This window comes from Chamaea fasciata, unplaced genomic scaffold, assembly GCF_029207755.1.
Source record: "Chamaea fasciata isolate MVZ Bird 193981 ecotype frontalis unplaced genomic scaffold, bChaFas1.0.hap1 SCAF_7, whole genome shotgun sequence".
Taxonomy (NCBI): Eukaryota; Metazoa; Chordata; class Aves; order Passeriformes; family Sylviidae; genus Chamaea; species Chamaea fasciata.
Genome location: NW_027094092.1, coordinates 2,080,543 through 2,097,113, shown reverse-complemented (window position 1 = coordinate 2,097,113; position 16,571 = coordinate 2,080,543). Strand labels below are relative to the sequence as shown.

The 16,571-nt window shown below is 43.3% G+C and overlaps 1 protein-coding gene across 3 annotated transcripts in view; it reads left to right on the top strand.

Annotated features, from left to right (window-relative positions):
- Positions 1–253: 253 nt before the first annotated feature.
- USP47 (ubiquitin specific peptidase 47) overlaps positions 254–16,571 on the top strand; it is a 49,564-nt gene continuing 33,246 nt past the window's right edge. For 2 of the 3 annotated variants that reach the window (XM_066187208.1, XM_066187207.1), the window contains exons 1-2: positions 254–567; positions 14,324–14,383. In XM_066187208.1, the coding sequence (XP_066043305.1) occupies positions 298–567; positions 14,324–14,383 (330 nt within the window). In that variant the 5' untranslated portion in view covers positions 254–297. The remainder of the gene's footprint in view (positions 568–14,323; positions 14,384–16,571) is intronic. The other variant, XM_066187209.1, reaches the window with a different exon arrangement.

The following is a 16,571-nucleotide window of genomic DNA, read 5'->3' as shown; positions in this document are numbered from 1 at the left end:
TCCCCCGCAGGCCCGGCCGCCCCACGCCGCTCGCCAGGGCGGGACGCCGGCACCGCCGCCGCGGACAGCCCGTGCGGGGGGCGGCAATGGCCCGGCCGCCCGCGGAGGTTCCGCGCCGCGGCTCCGACACCGCCCCCCGTGCTGGGTGAGCAGCGCACGGCTCGGCGGGGCCGGGCAGCGGCGGGAGCGGCGGGCCCGGAGGTGCGGCGGCCGGGCCCCGGGCGATGAGCGCGGCGGGGCGCGGGCGGCCCGGGGTGGGGCGGCTCTCGCGAGAACCGCGCCGGCGGCCATTTTCCCATGGATTGGCGGCGGGGCGGAGCCGCGGCGCTGCCCGCGGGAGCGGAGGAGGTGGAAGAGGAGGAAGAGGAAGAGGAGGAAGAAGAAGAAGAAGAGGAGGAGGAGGAGGAGAAGAAGGAGGAGGAGGAGAAGAAGGGGGAGGATGAGCCGCGGGCGTCCCCCCGCCTCCCGCTGCTGCTGACGACGGCGCTCGGTTCAGCCTGCTGCGGGCTCCGCGCCGCGCCACCGGCCATGGTGCCCAGCGAGGAGAACCAGCTCGTCCCCAAAGAGGTGAGGCGGGAGGCGGCGGGCGGCAGGCCCGGGGTGCCGGCCCCCAGCCAGGACGGAGTGGAGGAGGCCCGGCCTGGCCGCGCTCTGCGCTCCCTCCCTGCGCCGCCCGGCGGGCGCGGGCCCGTCTTTGTGCGGGGCCGGGGCTGATGGTGCTGCGCGCCTGAAGGGGCTGGCCGGGGACGGGGAGGAGGAGGAGGAGGAGGAGGAGGAGGAGGCGGCCGGGGCTGAGCCCGCGCCGCGCAGGGCCCCGGCCGGCCCCGGGCTTGCACCTGTCCGTGCCGCGGCGTGCGGGCAGCCCGGCCTGCGCGGCCGGTGTCACGGGGCCGGAGGCGGCGCGGCCGCTCCTGCCGGCCCGCGGGGCTGCGGCCCAGGGGCAGAGCGGGCGGCCGGGCCCGGCGTGTCTCTGCTGGGTGCGGGGCGGCTCCGCGCCTCCCGGAGCGCCGCAGAGCGGGCGGCGGGGCCCGCGGTGCGCGCCGGAGGGAATGGGTTGAGCGGCGGCTTGTTGCCTTTATTCTGGGCCCCTCGTCTCTCCCCCGCTGCAGGGAGAAGGGGAAAGGCTTGTTGTTGGCTATAGGCTAGAGATAAGAGCCCGAGTGAAAGAGGAAGGCGAAGCCTGTGTCCTGCAGCGATAGGCGAATGACACGTGTCAAGTTGGAGCGATACTGTGCAGGGGAAGGAGTTGGAGCGATGGCGTGAAACGTTTGGAAACAGCTGCTGGTAGAGTAGTGTCAGCAGAAACTTTGTTTCCCGAGCAGGTACACTTTTTACGCGTTTTGCCAACTTTTCTGACGGTTTTGCAGTTCCGATAAATCACTCGGACCCTTCCCGTGGTTTTTGGTCAAATGTCAGCGTTGGTTACGTTTACCTGTTCCGTCATGTGTTCTTACAGGAAGCTTGGCCAGGCGAGGGCTTCGTTTCTGTGGAGCTTAGCAAAATGAGATGCTGGTTGGTCCTTAAATGGTATTCCTGAGTAGATCTGGGAAGCAAATAACAGCACTGAGTACCAGAAACAAGTTTTTTTGTGCAGGCAGTTGTGCGTGTAAACGTGTGTTGGATATATGTAGGGATAAAAGTAACTTCACTTCGTTTCCATTCTTAAAATGCTGTGGTTTAAAGGACTACATTTTGTCTTTTTACAGGAAAGTGAAATCTCCAGAAACTTTTAAAAAGAGATGGAGTGTGGTAGCTAATACGCTTAAATATTCGCTTTTACCAAAAATCTTCAAAAATATAAAACCAGGGACAGAAGATAGAGTAGCTGATATACTTAAAGATTTCATTTTAAAAACCAAAGAAGCATACAGATAAGGGATAGTGGTAGGAGAAACATTGTGGCAGGAGCTGTAGTTAAGTGGAAGAGAGAAGGTATTAATAAAAGCAGCTAGCCAAGACTGTGTCTTTAGTTATATGTATTAATAGTATCCCCCTTGGCTTTAGAGTTGTATTCAGAATATACTTATGATTCAGACGTGTATTTTTAACTGGCTCATTGGACGAGGCTTTTGAATGCACTTTTATTTATGTCGGGGGGGGGGGAAATTGTGGGGAAAGGAAGATGAATACATGTGATTATAGATATAGGTGTCTTAAACAAACAGTGTGAAATCTGTAAACTTTGTACATTGATAATGCTAGTGGGAGTTGCTTTTTTCTCAGCAAGTTTTTCAAGTTCTATATTGTGTCTGTGTGTTTTTAAAGTAAATTAAATTAGACAGAATACTAACGAAATCAAATTGAGAAGGAAAGTAGGTGAACTGTTTGTGTTGAGCCCGTCTGGTTTTATCTGTATATATGTTGTAATAAAAGTTTGTCTTCTACTTTTCTGGTGTTTTTCAGTACATCCTAAATTTTTTTTAGTGATACAGAGTTTTGACGAATGTTCCACTGCAGCATTCCCATTAAGTCCTTGTGAGATTCACGAATAGTCCCATTGCAGAGAACACTGAGTTATGGGTAAACAGAATTCTCCAAGTCTCTGAGTTCCCAACAGCCTGCTCCTAAATATTCCTGTTACGCCCCTCAGAGCAGTTGGAGGCACAGCAGCTCGTTTGGAGTTTCAGCTGTGCCCTTCAGGGATGGATAAAGGATCCCAGCTCCTGGCTTTGTCCCTTCCCAGTGGGCTGGGGAGTATCATTTGCACAGCTCACTGTCTGCTGCTGCTTCAGAGATTTCAGCTGGGCTCTCAACCAGCGTCTGCTGAAGATGAGCACACAACCAGATTTTCCTTGGCGTTCCAGTGTAAAAGAGCAAGGAGAAACGTAATGATGTTTGCTTTAGGCTGGTTTAGGGAATGACTAATCATCCAAAGGAGTGGATGGGAAAAGGGTTTTGGTTCTTGTCTACAAGTTACGTGATGCCTTGGTAGATAAGTGGTAGGAGGTGTCTCTAACACTACCAGCCTGTGTGTGGTGGAGTGGAAGGATGGGTATTAAGCTGATTATGAGTCTGCAGTTTGTGTTTGTATCCATATTTTTGTATATGTTAACAGGAGCTCAGATCGCTGTTTGCAAAATAGGATTGCTTGGATTTTTGTTTCATTAGCTTCTGTAAGGAGTAATATCACGTTTTCATGGATACAAAGTGGATACAAAGTTTCACCAGTGCCCTTCAATTATCTTTTGTTAGTCTTTTTTGAAAAGTTTTCTTTTGGACATTGCCTAGCTTCAGCTGCATCTCTGAAGTCCAGGTAATCAGGGCCTCCTTGTTTTCTCCTGCTCACAACTTTGGGACAAAGTTCTTTTTCCTTTGGAAAAGATGTATTAAAGCAGTTTCTAGTAAACCACTGTTGGGATTTCTTTTTACATAAAGGTTTTTGCCTGGGCTGTGCAGTAAGTCCATTCTTGCATCCCTGCTGCTGCCTCATGCTTTCCCAGCTGTTCCTGTAATGGTGTGACCAGTAATTCCTCATAGTGAGAATTCCTGTTCACTGGATCTGGGGTTCAAACTGGTTCCTTTTCCTTCCAATCTTCAATTACTTTGCTTTCTTCATCTAAAAGATGAAAAGATTCTAATATTTTTTTCTTTTATATCCAATTAACAGAAGGCACTGAGTAAAATACAGTTCACTGCTGCACCCTGGTAGCAAAGTTTGAGCGTATTCTATAAAAAATGCTGTATTAATAGGTGTGGATTTCCCCCAGTAACCCTGGAAGAGAGGGTAAATAGTTTGAGTAAGATAATTATGGAAATAAGTAGAAAATGATGCTATCAGAAGGGAAAACATTTCTATGGTTTTCAGTGTTTCTTACAGGCAAAGTTGACTTGAAACTTATTTTGGGAAAATTTGCCTCAAATAGAAAATAATAAAATAATCTTATCAACACAGTTGGTGAGAGCCATGCCTATGTGTGTTTACTGGTAACATAAGTGAACTTTGCAAAGACTTATCTTGAACATCAAGATGTGTGAGAACTTAGTGAGTATTGGTCAGAATATGAGAAGTGTGTTCTGCTATGAGGTTTTTGGAGTGTTTGTGCTACTGATTAAATAAATGCTGTGCAGATGCTTTTTCAACATGTTCCAGCATGAACTGTCCAAAATACACCTGTCAGAAGAAATGTAAATATATACATGGTGCCATTAAATCGAGCGAGGTGGTGTGAGTTGTCTCTCAGCTCACTAATGTGAGTCTTTTCATCCCTGCACTAATGAATCCATCTTAATCTGCTGCACTGTACAAATCAAGTGTGTCTCTTGATGGATATCATTCTGACTTCCTCATTAGAAGAGCAGGAATCTGATTAAGATATTTTGCAATTCTCTTAAGTAAAGGGATGCTCTTCTTTTCAATGCTGATGACATCCTTGTTTTTTCATTCCCATGTATTAAAAGATTCTACAAGTGGTTACAGCTTGCATAATTTATCAGTTTTTCCTGCTTTCCTTCTGGTGTGCTCCATTAGAAACATAAAGGTATGATTGTGACAACTAGAGAAACTGACTAATTCATTGACTGAGAAGGTGTTTTGGAAATCAAATTTCCAAAAAGCAAACAGAAAATCCACATGGAATTCCACCGAATCATTTGTTCCTTGCAAACAGACGCTTTATGAATGATGCTCATGCATTTATTGAGTTTGGTGAATAAAACTTAGGAGTAGAATTCAAGAGTTTTCCCTGCTTTTTTCCAGCCATTGGGCTTCCCAGTTACCATTTACCTTTTCCCTTGCTGTCATCTGGGTATTTAATCTGCACAAGAGAGAGATGATCAGTAAATGAAGTATCAGCACCTCCAGATCATCTGATGAAATGTTTTTGCCTGAGAGGTACCAGCTGCCTGATGGGCAGCACTTGGTGCTGGAGCCTCAGGCTGGAAATGCTGCTGGCGGAAGTTTCTACTCAGGAGAATAATCTGACACATCAATACTATTTTTTTTTTTTTTTTCCTGCAATGATACATTCCGAACAACACCACAAACAATAAATACTGTGTTCTCTGCTGTTCCGTGCCTCACTGGTGATTAAAATTTCGGAATCAAAAGCATCAGTAGTAAAAGTGTAAACCTTAATTATTTTGTGCAGCTACACACTTTTTCTCAGACTAGTAATGAGCTTTTTCCTAAACAGGGAATACTTCAGAGATTTGTCGGTGTTACATTCAGCTCTCTTTTGAGCTCAGGCTATCAGTATGCAACAAAAAAGTTTCCAGTGCTTTGTTTGTTGCCATTATGAAATAGAGTCCCCAAATGCCGTCCCTCTTCTGTTCTTTTTAAAACCTTTGGATGTAATCAGTGCTCCCTTGCATCATAGTTTTAAAATGTTAGTTGTACAAACATGCACATACTGATGAAAATTATTATTGTGGTGTTTCTTTTTTTGATAGAATGTATTGATACCAATGTAACGTGAAAACTGTGGTGATTTACTGAAATAAACCAGTACTGTGAATTTGTGCTGCCTTTGAATTACATGTTTTCGTCTTGTCAGAATTAAATGGGAGTGGGGCAGAGTTTTATTCTAAACCTTCCCCCCCAGTACATTACACTTGGTACTGTAATGCACTGTGTTATGTACAAATGTTCATATATCCAGTCACAGCTTCACTCTTTCTGTAGTGTTTGAAAATACCTCGGGTTTTATCAAAGAAAGTAAGGGTTAAAGTTATGTCTGTAGAAAATGGAGTGATTGAGTTACATGTGCGTATTCAGGCTTTTTATTCAGTTTGAAAAAGTTTTTAATTCCTTTGGGAGTATTAAAAGCTGCCGTTTTACACTTTGCCCTTTAAGATTTAATGTGGTCTACCTTTGGGTGAGCTGCCATTTAGCATTTTGTTATTTTTCTCCGCTTGAATGAAATATTCTCAAAACAATGCCACTAGGTGCTACAGAACTGATAATTGTGAATACCAGTAAGTCACAGAATTATTTTGTGGAGTTCTGAGAAAACAACAATGAACTTGACCACAGTTTCAGGCACTGTGAAATGCCAGGTTTTTTTATTTTCTTTGGTATTTGCAATGCTTGGCATGTAGTGAGCCTGCACTGGGCAAATGCTCTTGCACAGCATTGGCAGATGAAATAATTTCTAAAAAGGATGTTGTGCATGTTCTAAAAATACTAAGGGGTGAAATTGGTACAGATCACTTGATTCGGTATAATTGTTGAGATTGTGATCACAAGGATGCTTTGGGTGCTTCTGAAAAATGGCAACAGATTATTTTTAGATTGGCATTTCTGTGAATAGCTTAGAGCTGGTTATCGTGCTGCAGTTCAGGTGTAGCTTCTCAATAAGCACATGTGACAAAAGCTGCCTCAGTAACATGAGAAAGTGTGCCTGAATTCCTGAGGATTGGTGAATGCTCTGGTTTTGGAGCTTCATGAGAAATATATTTGATACAGTATGAAAGTTTACCCAGTGAATGCTGTCTGAACACGTGAATGGCATTTTCTGGACGAGTTTGGTGGCGTACTGTAAGAGCTAAAGGAATTTAAGGAAGCCATGCTCACTGCTTTGTGGAGGTGTTGGGTTGAAATCAGTAGCAGTGAAGGAAAAGAAAAAAGTAGCAGATACAAAACCTCTTACATAGCGCCTGTTTGTTGTAAATAAAACACTTTCATCAGTTTATATATGGGGAAATGGTCTAGGTCCCTTCTCACATACACATTGTCATCCCTGCTCCTTGTGTGGGGATGTTGCTCCAGAGTTGTGTGTTCTCCATGGAGCCCTTCATGGCAGTGGCAGCAGGCAGAGTTTGTGCCCAGGTGTTTCCATTCTGAGCTGGACCCTTCATTCTGTGCAGAGTTCCCAGAGAGCTGCACAAAGAATCCCTGCTAACACACCTCGCTGTTCAGCTTCTCTTTTTCCTTCCCCAGCAGCAGCTGCACAGCTTAAAGTTAGAGAGTTGTTAAAGAATTAACAACTTTAGAGAGTTGTTAAAGAATTAACAACTGTGCCTGTAGTCATGTTTTAATGTCTGAACTGTACAGGATTTTAGTTTTTTAACATACGTGTCTGTCGGTGATTTTGTAGGGAAGTAAACCTTCATTTCAAAATTGTCCATGAAGAGAAAACCCTTCTGAGTGCTGGTTTTGCTCAGACTCTTTAATTTGTTTTTATGCTAATGTTGTATTTGTAATTCAATCCAGCAGAAAGTTCTTCAGAATAGGAGCAGCAAAGGAAAATGTTTCCATAAAATTCATGCTTGAAGAAAAGAAGGGCAAATCCATCCACTACTTCTGTGGCTCTCCACCGGAGACAAATGTTGCAAGTATCGAGAGATATATAGAAGTGTACTAAGTGTCTTGTGGTGTTCTCATATCCCCTTTTTTAGCTTTTATGTTTTGGGGTTTTTTTTTTGTTAAGGAAAACCAAAGAGCTTATTCGGAAGGTGGAGAGAAGTTACAAGCAAAGGAGGCTGTATAAAGATGCGGCTGTTTCAGATGTGAATGTAAAGGTTATACTGTAGTGAATGTAGGGAGTCTTGCAGATAGTTTATGAATGTAGAGAACTTCATTGACATTTAATTCTCACAATTATTTTAGTGTGGTTACAAAACCCTTTGCTCAACAAAGTTCAACAGCTTTGGATCAGAGGAGGAAAGAAAATAGGATCAGCTGAAATTAAAATATTTAAGAATAAGAGTGAAATACTCACAGTGTCCAGTGGTTAAGAGATAACTATAGATACTTCAACTTTTCTTTGTTACCCGTGAAGGAAACTTTGTTAGTTCTTGTGTGATCTGGAGGCATGAGCAGGAAATATTTGCACTCTTTCGTTATTGACAGCTGCTTTGTTTGACTTTTTTAAGGGAAGTAATTAATCTTGAATCACCTTAATGTACCGTATTTAAAAGGCCATAAGGAGATAAGTGTAAGAAGACTGGTTCTTTAGGATGTCCTTAGTAAGACGTATTTAAAGTCTTCTAAATTATGAAAAAGACCTTCTGTAAAACTGAAAAGTGGATATTTTGGTCTCTAGTTCAGCTCTCCCCAGACATGTATCCCCTCACACTATATCTTTTTCTGTAGTCTTTGGAACAACCTCCAGGCTTGCACTTATTTCTGGCCCCATCCCAACTTTTTTTTTGTCATTCCTATTCTTTTGTTAGTGTTTTTTACAAATGACCCGGCAATACACAGCAGTAGGAACAAATTCTCAAAGGGAAACACCAGCCTCATAACACACTCTTTATTTGTGAGGCGTAGGGTTATTTTTGGACATGTTTGGAAAGTTGGAAGTAGTGGACTTTGAAGTGTATATGTATTATAAAAATAATTTGTCCCTGTGCATTTTCCAGGAGTGACAGTTGACAGCTGGCATGCAGCTGGTTCAGTGAGGTGGCACTTCCAATTCTTTTTAACTGAAATTTTGTTAACTAAGGAAACATTTCTGAGGAGGTGCTTTTGAAAACGATAATAATCTGCGCAAGGCAGGGAAGAGAGTAAAACGTACACCCCATTTTCCAAAGGGAACAAGATCGCAGAGGCTCTGCTACAGAGCTGATTTTGTACCTCCTCCCTAAATCAGGTCATCCCCCATAGGAGAGCATTCGTGGGGTTCACTTGGCATGGGTGTCAGTGTGGCCCACATCCCCTCTGAGCTCTGCAGCGGTCCCTTGTACCCACAGCAGCTGCAAACACAACGAGGGTGGCACACGGATGGCAGCAATGGCATTGCCACGGCAGTGACACTTTTTGCTCTTCTAGGCCTTCCCAAAGAGAAGGGGGAGTTACTCCTCCTGTCCTGTGAGCAGCACTGCCGTTTACAGACTCACAGCCTGCCTGAGGATGGAGGGTCTCATTTCAGTCCCTTAGGATACCACAGAAAGTTGCAGTTATGTCCAGGTGGCGTTGGTATTTAGTGATGTAAGCACTGCTGCATACACTGCGTGCATTTAAAATGCTGCTACTCCTCCTCTGCTGGTACTGTTAACTCCCCTGAAAACCCCCCAACAAACCAGGGAGTGGGCAAAGGTTCAATAATTAGGAAGATGGTCAGAGTCAGGATGTATATTCCTGAATTTTGATGGTATTTTAGGCTCGTTGTGAAGCAGGTTTTTTTTCCTTACTTGTAAAGGGACAGAAGACCTCTGTTTAGTTTCACTAGCTTCAAAGCGTTGCTGCTGGATTTTTTCTGAAGTCTCCCCAGGTTCAATGAAGAATTCAAAGGTGAGGATAAAATACCTTATTGAAGTACTCACAAACCTGATGCTTTTAAAGTCAGTCAGATTCAAAATTAAATTATTGTGTCTAAAGGTTTGGTTTTGGTTTTGTGGGGGTATTTTTTGGGGGGGTTGGGGGTTTTTTTGAGTGTTTTGGATGGGTTTTTTTGGTTTTTTGGGTTTGTTTTTGCTTCAGGAAATGTTCCAACCCAAGATACATCAAGTTAACAGCTCAAAATTACTCTGTTTAAGACCTCCTGGGATCTGTGTTTTAAAAAGTGTATTCAGTTTGCCACAAGTGTGCTATAAAATACATCTTTGTAAGTGTTCTGGTTCAGGCATTTGTAACGGGATTCTAAGTGCACTGTTCTCTCATTAACTCAGACTGGCTGCAGCAAAGCACCTGTGTTGAGTAACACCTCAGTGCTCTGACAGGATTAGTTTAGTAACCTGTATTTCAAAAAGAAGGTGCTGCTTTCCTCTAAAATAAAGCCAGATGTGAGTCTGAGACCACCTGCTCAAAGCTTCCCTCATTGTGAGGACCTTTATCACCCTGCTCACCTTGCTGTACCAGGGAAATTGGCCTCTAAAAAGAGCTTCCTTGGGCATGGAAAAAAAACATGGAGCATGAGTAGCTCTCCTGGGAATAAAAGGGTGTTTTGGGTTGTAAGGCCTCTCTGGAGTCCGTGGTTCAAAGGCACGGGGTAGAAAGAGGGGAAATGGTGCCCCAGTGTTCGCTGATTGTTCTCCTCTGATATGCTGTCTATTAGAAAGATCTCTGGTCTTTGAATTTCCTGCAGAAAGCAGTGCTATCAGCAGGTATCCAGTGTGGCATTTAATGGATTGAACTTCTTGAAATAGGTGAAAAAAATTCCTAAATTATGGTTGTGGGTTCTCAAGGCGCTGATTTCATAGTAGTTTGTCATTGCTGAGGGAGAAAGAAACATTCAGACACTAAGGATGGTTCAGCTGAACAGAAGCTTGTTTCAACTGCGCGATTGTACTTGAGAAATAAAAGGTACAGATGCAGACCACTCGTGTGTCATTGAAGCTCCCAGATTTCACTTACGCTTGTAATTGCTGGAAACATGCAGGCAGTCACTGGCACCGCCCTGGAATGGGCACCCCAGAGTTTGCCCAGCAGTGACGTGACAGGCAGTAGTCACTTGTGTGCACTTGATATGGAAGTTACTGAAGCTACATTAGGTTTGAGAATTGCTGTCTTAGGCTTAATCATCCAAGTAATTCTGGGAATATAAGCTTGATGTCTGCTGCTTGCTACTGATCTCTTTGTCTTTCCTCTGTAGTGCGGTGATTTGTGAGAATTATTTGCAGGGTGTGGACACGTAGAATCTTCTCTAGTGGTGATCTTTTTAAGTCTCAATAGACCATTAACTTTACTTGGCAGTAAAACTTCACACGTCTGTTGGTTCAACTCTTGACCTGGAATATGGAAATACTGGGTAGAATCTGTATGAAGTTTGACCTTAGCTTTAGGTTTTGCTTTCAGTCTCTGAAAATAATTTTATAAAAATGAAGTAGGAGTTAAAATAGTGACATGCTGCTGTAGAATTTTAATTAACTCAGTGATTCAAGGCTGAAAAATATCAAGCCACATCTAAATACAGTGTTAAAACCCCTGCAGTTCTACATTTGAATATTGTTGTGACAGATCTAGTAACACTTTATTTTTATTGTTCCTTTATTTTCAACAAATACAGAACCTATATGGTCAAAGCAAATGTCTGTCTTGCAGATGGCACTAGTAACAATGCTGCCTTTGTATATACAGAAATACGGCTTGACTTGCTTCAGTGCAACGGCGTGCTTTATGCTCTGCTACTTGCAGGTGCCGATCTTTCATGGAAGAAAGATGAAATGTTTTTTAGAAAGGTATATGGGGTGTAAATTCTTGTGTAGCGTGGCCCTCTAGAATGTCCACCCAGGTCAGACCTGTGTGTTGATTGCATGTTTGTATTGTAAAGAGTCTTTTCTAAGTCTGGTCTAATAGTCAGAAATCTTCTACGTGCAGGTTTATCGTCATCACCTTTCTAGAAATGGAACAATGTAAGGGGCCACAGAATGGGTTGGCTTGGAAGGGACATTTAATATCATTTAGTTCCACCCTCAGCAAGATGGTGGGACTTGGGATGAAAGTGTCAGTGTTTCAATTTTTTTTTTTTTAATTACAGTTAAGAGCTGAAATTGCAATTTCAAATACCTGTTGACCAAAATATTAGTCTTAGAAGACTTCTGTGCTAAAATAATTGTAAGACAATTCTGTTACTTTTAGCCTTAATTAGCAGCGTGCACTTGCCTTTTAGGTGCTTATTGAGTGTCTGCAACTTGTTTTCCTAAGCCACTGGTGCACACCTTGGCAAAGTAGCAGCATGGACCTTTGAGGACTTCTGCCAAGCACTGGGATGGATGTGCTTGCTACCTGAGTAGTTGCTCTTATGAGAAAAAGGCAGTACGGTGTTTCTGCACTTGCCTGTGAACAGCGTGCATTTTCATTTGAAAGCCTTGAACTGTATAGTTAACATGCCTATTGATTTTGTGAGGTGTAATTCATAATTGGCTTGGTGCATGCCAGTGTAACTTTTATCAGGGCAAAACTAAGCAACTTTATAGAAGACCTTTGGTCTCTTAATTGTACCTTCAGTACGTTTCCATGCTGAGAGGAGCTTTTTTGTAAAATGTGGAGTTGCACTAGTGGTTATTATAAGGTTTGTTCTCAGTGTTTGAGTGAATTCTTTAATTGAACAGTAGAGAAACCATGGACACATCCTTGTGATTTCAGCAAGGCCAGATGCTGTGTCCTGCACTTGGCTCACAACAACCCCGTGCTTTGCTACAGGCTGTGGGAGAGTGGCTGGAATGGAGCCCAGTGGAAAAGGACCTGGGGGTGCTGGTCAAGAGCTGCTGAACATGAGCCAGGCTGTGCCCAGGGGGGCAGTGACACCCTGGCCTGTGTCAGCAGTGGTGTGGCCAGCAGGAGCAGGGCAGGGACTGTCCCCCTGTCCTGGGCACTGCTGAGGTCACGCCTCGAGTGCTGTGTCCAGCTCTGGGCCCCACTTCAGGAAGGACATGGAGGGGCTGGAGCGAGTCCAGAGAGGGGAAACGGAGCTGGGAGGGTCTGGAGAGTCCTTTGAGGAGCGACTGAGGGGCTGGGGGTGTTCAGCCTGGAGAAAAGGAGGCTCAGGGCAGAGCTCATCACTCTCTAGAACTGCCTAACAGGAGGGGGGAGCCGGGTGGGGATCGGCCTCTTCTCACAGCAAACAGTGACAGGATGAGAGGACACGGCCTCAAGCCGCATCAGGGCAGGTTCAGGTTGGACATCAGGAGGAATTCCTTCACAGAAAGGATTGTTAAGCCTTGGAAGGGGCTGCCCAGGAGGGTGGTGGAGCCCCATCCTTGGAAGTGTTCACAAAACAGCTGGATGTGGCACTTGGTGCCACGGTCTAGTTGACATGGTAATGGTCACTAAAGGTTGGATTCAATGATCTTGGAAGTCTTTTCCAACCTCAATGGTTTTGTGATTCTGTGACTTGTGATTTGTCTTGTCAGAGAAGCTCTCAGTTATTTCTAAAATTTCTGAACATCATGTAAGCAGTATAATTTGTAAATCTGATTTGTTTGATCTGGAATCAAACGTGAATTTCATGGAATTTGTTTAGTGAAGTTGCACTTGAAAATCTTCCAGCAGGCCTTAACTGGAAAAACAAGAGCTGAGAAGCCAGCACAGGAATATTTTTATAAAAGAAGCAACCTGTAGATAGTTCTGTGCAGGTGATACCTGTCCTCCCCTTGCACCCCCCACTGTGTGCACCAAATCAAACAGCACTCTACAAAATTACACATGCCCCTGTGTGTGCCTGACGTGGCTTGCCTGTCTCTGGAGAGGCTAAAGTCAGGGTTCTTTAGAGTCCCTGATTAGGAGGAAAATTGGAAGTCTTAATTAAGACTTTGACACAGAGCAATGTATTTGATAGCAGTGATAATATTACGTATCAGCAGTTTCAGATTTGTGGGTCTGGGACTCCATTAACCTTTGGGTCATTTTAACAAAATGTCCATGACTTTCGATTAGGAGCAGGTAAAACCAGTAAGCAGCAAAACATTTAAGTTGTGTGATTAAAATCTGAAATCCTTCAAAACTGAAATTACAGACTGGTGTGTAAAGGAAACTGCTCGTCACAGTCATGACATATTAAAACTTCCAAACTGAATCTTCAGTTCTTGGTACCTGAAGAAAAAAGTCTTGCCTTACGTGTCATCCTGCTGAGAAATTAAAAGCAGTAGTCTAATTTGGGCTGTTTTTGTAGGTCATTTGGTGGGACAAATAGGGCACGTCAGCAAAGATCGTGTCAGTGGTTTTTGTTTTAATAATCTTTACTGAGGGCACAGTTGAAGGAATTTGGAGAAGAGCAGTGATGTTTTGAGCATCTTCATTCTCACTTCCTGTTTTTCCTTTCTGGAAAAACACGATGTGCACCACTCGAGATTCAGAAACTGGTTAATTTGATGTTTAGTCAGGAGACAGTTTTGTGCAGCTAATGTTTGTTGTTGAATTTTTGATGACACATCAGAGATACCAAGGCAGGCTTTCTTTAAGAGTGGTAGGAATAAAGTCACTAACTTCATCTCTTTACCACCTTCAGCTGCACACTTCAAAATGGGCTCATATTAATAAAACTTCCCTACAGGAAATAATTCAGGCGTGAAAGAACCAGTTTCATATGAAACTGGACAGCTTCATAAATTATAAATACAATAGTAAACTGAATCACAGGGTTATATGTTAATCCTACCCTTGAACCATTTGAGGTAAAATATTTACCTGTGTCTGTGGCATGTTATGATCAAGGAAAGTGTTAGTATGAATTTATGTCTTGAATTGTTATTTACGTTTTTTTATCCATTCACTTCTTACTTTAGGAAATGTATTACAACTTAACTGACATTGTCTGTATCACTGCTCCTGTGATAATTTAAATATTAAAATAGGCTATTCCTTCTTGAGTTATTCTGTGAATGGTGGTTCCAAACTCAGTAATGATTGTTTTTTAATACTATTGAAGTGACTTTATGTAAAATAAAAGTCAGTTTACAACTTTCAATTATTATGACTTGTTAATTTTGTTTTCGTATGCTGTAGGATGTGTTTTGGAGTTGCAGACAGAGTATCTTTGCTGAAATGAAGAAGAAATTTGCACAGGTAGACAGATGAAATCAACTTTATAAAATGATAACCAAGAAACATAATAGCAGCATGATGCTGTAGCTTCTGTTTATTTTAACATGAGCATGAGCTATTGACATTAAAGTCACTGTGCATGTTCTTGAATCCAAAGATGATGTATGTGTTCAGTCTTAATGGTAGCTTCAAACTGAGTATGCGTTTATATGCTTTTACACTGGTGGCTTTGGCTCTCTCTGTATTAAAAAAGGAATTGTTTTACTCTCATAATACATCCCATTATGTAATGGTTAAAATTAATTTCCGTGTTTCTGTTGGGGGCTAGGTTTGATAACAGCCTGTCAGAATAGCTGAGGGTTCCATCACTGGCCGGTCTTGCTTTTCACACTATTTCTGTAGTAAAGTAGCCCCAGACAAGGTGTTGTGTTGTTGTCTCCTAGTTCAGCTGCTGTGTGTGAATGCTCTCCATGAGCAGAGTCGGGCTGAGCTTATTTTTGCTTTGTCTGTTTACTGCTAACAACTTGAGGTGGAGGCAGCGTGAATGAATGACGGCTTAATACCCTTTGCTATCCTGACCCCGAGTTAAACCAGTTCAGTCTGTCAGAATTACACCTGTGAGCAAGGGAGGGAGGCCTTGTGTGACGTGCAGCATCCAGCAACCCAACCAGCAAATCTTCTGTAATCGTCTGTCATTTGTTCCACAACGTTATTTCCAGCCCTCAGATACCCTGTGCCTCGTTATTTTCAGTAGCAACTCCAATGCAAGGCACAACTGCTTCACCATGCGGGGCAGCAGGGTGAGTGGGAGGAGTTGCCTTTCCAGGGGGAACTCCTGCAGGGAGGGGCAGAGTTGGTGTTGGTTATGTAAGGGCAGTTAGCGCCTGGAATTGAGTCTCCAGTGGAGAACTACACATGACATGATCATACACAGTAGCCCATCAAGTTACAGCATCAATGCAAAATCAGTGTGGGGGTAATTAAATCGGAATTAACTTCTGTTTTCCAAGGTGAACCTGTGTGAATAGTGGCAAATGCTCCTTAACCTCCCTGCAGTGTTCTATAGTGGAGGGTGGGCTCTTACTCACAGCAAGTCTCTACCATTGCTGAGGCACCTGCATGTAAATACAGGTTGATCTTACAAAGTTTGTTGGGTCCGACATGCTGCTCACCTTCTCAAAAAAAAAAAAAACAACCCAAAAACCTCAGGAAAGAAGACCACTGAGCAAGTTTTACTTTCTCTTTCCTAACCACCCAGTGAAAGCGAGAACTTGCTTCTTCAGCAAAAAAGGAAAAAAAATTAAAACCAAAAAAAAGATGCTGTGCTGGGAAATTTTTAAGGAAAGACCCCAGGAGAAGTAATCACTGGTGTAATTTAATTTTAGTCTACTTAAGTACAGCCCTGTTTGTCTCTGTGGGTGCTGTAGATGAAAGTGAGAATATAATATGTCAAAATTACTTTGACTTCCAAATTGTGTTTTCTTCTTAATGTGTGGTTAATGTTTCAGGAATAGTTTTGTGTGTCTTCTTGGAAACTAGTTCATAAATGTAAAATTCTCCCATAAGGATGAAATGTTACAGATTTGCTGTAAATGGTGCTTTGACTCTTTTTGAGCATGCAGTTAATAAAGGCTTCCACACAGGATATTTCATTTGATAAACCTAAAGAAATTGCATTCCAAAGTCTTAAAAAAAATCCCAGTCAAAAGCAAACTAACGTCATACAGATTGGGTCGAGGGTGGTTTCATTTGCCTTCCTCTAACAACTTTTTTGTGATGCTGATAGGAATAGATGCTGCAGTCAGCTAACGTTTGTGTGAACGCTGCCAGCAGATCTTGCAATCCCCTGTAATGAAGGCATGCAGCATCAGCTGGAATGTCCGTGTTCCTTTTCCAAGGGTTTGGTGATGTAAGAGCTCTCAAAAGGGGCTGTACCATTTTGGTGGTGCCCATCTGTGTTGTGAGGCTGGCTGTGTAGAAATACAGGGGATTCTGAAGGATTTTCTTTGTAATTCTGTATCCTCTAGAAGCTGCTTGTGATGTGGCTGAGAGTTTGAGCATGAACATGATTGCCATTTGTTGTTCTTATCCACTGAGAGTCGTGATAGCACTGCATGGGATTTTTGCCTTTTTGGGTGCTGTGGCCTTTAGCCGTGAACTGAGATTTGGGCACTCTGACAATGCATTACTAATGCTTCTGTGTGTTGCA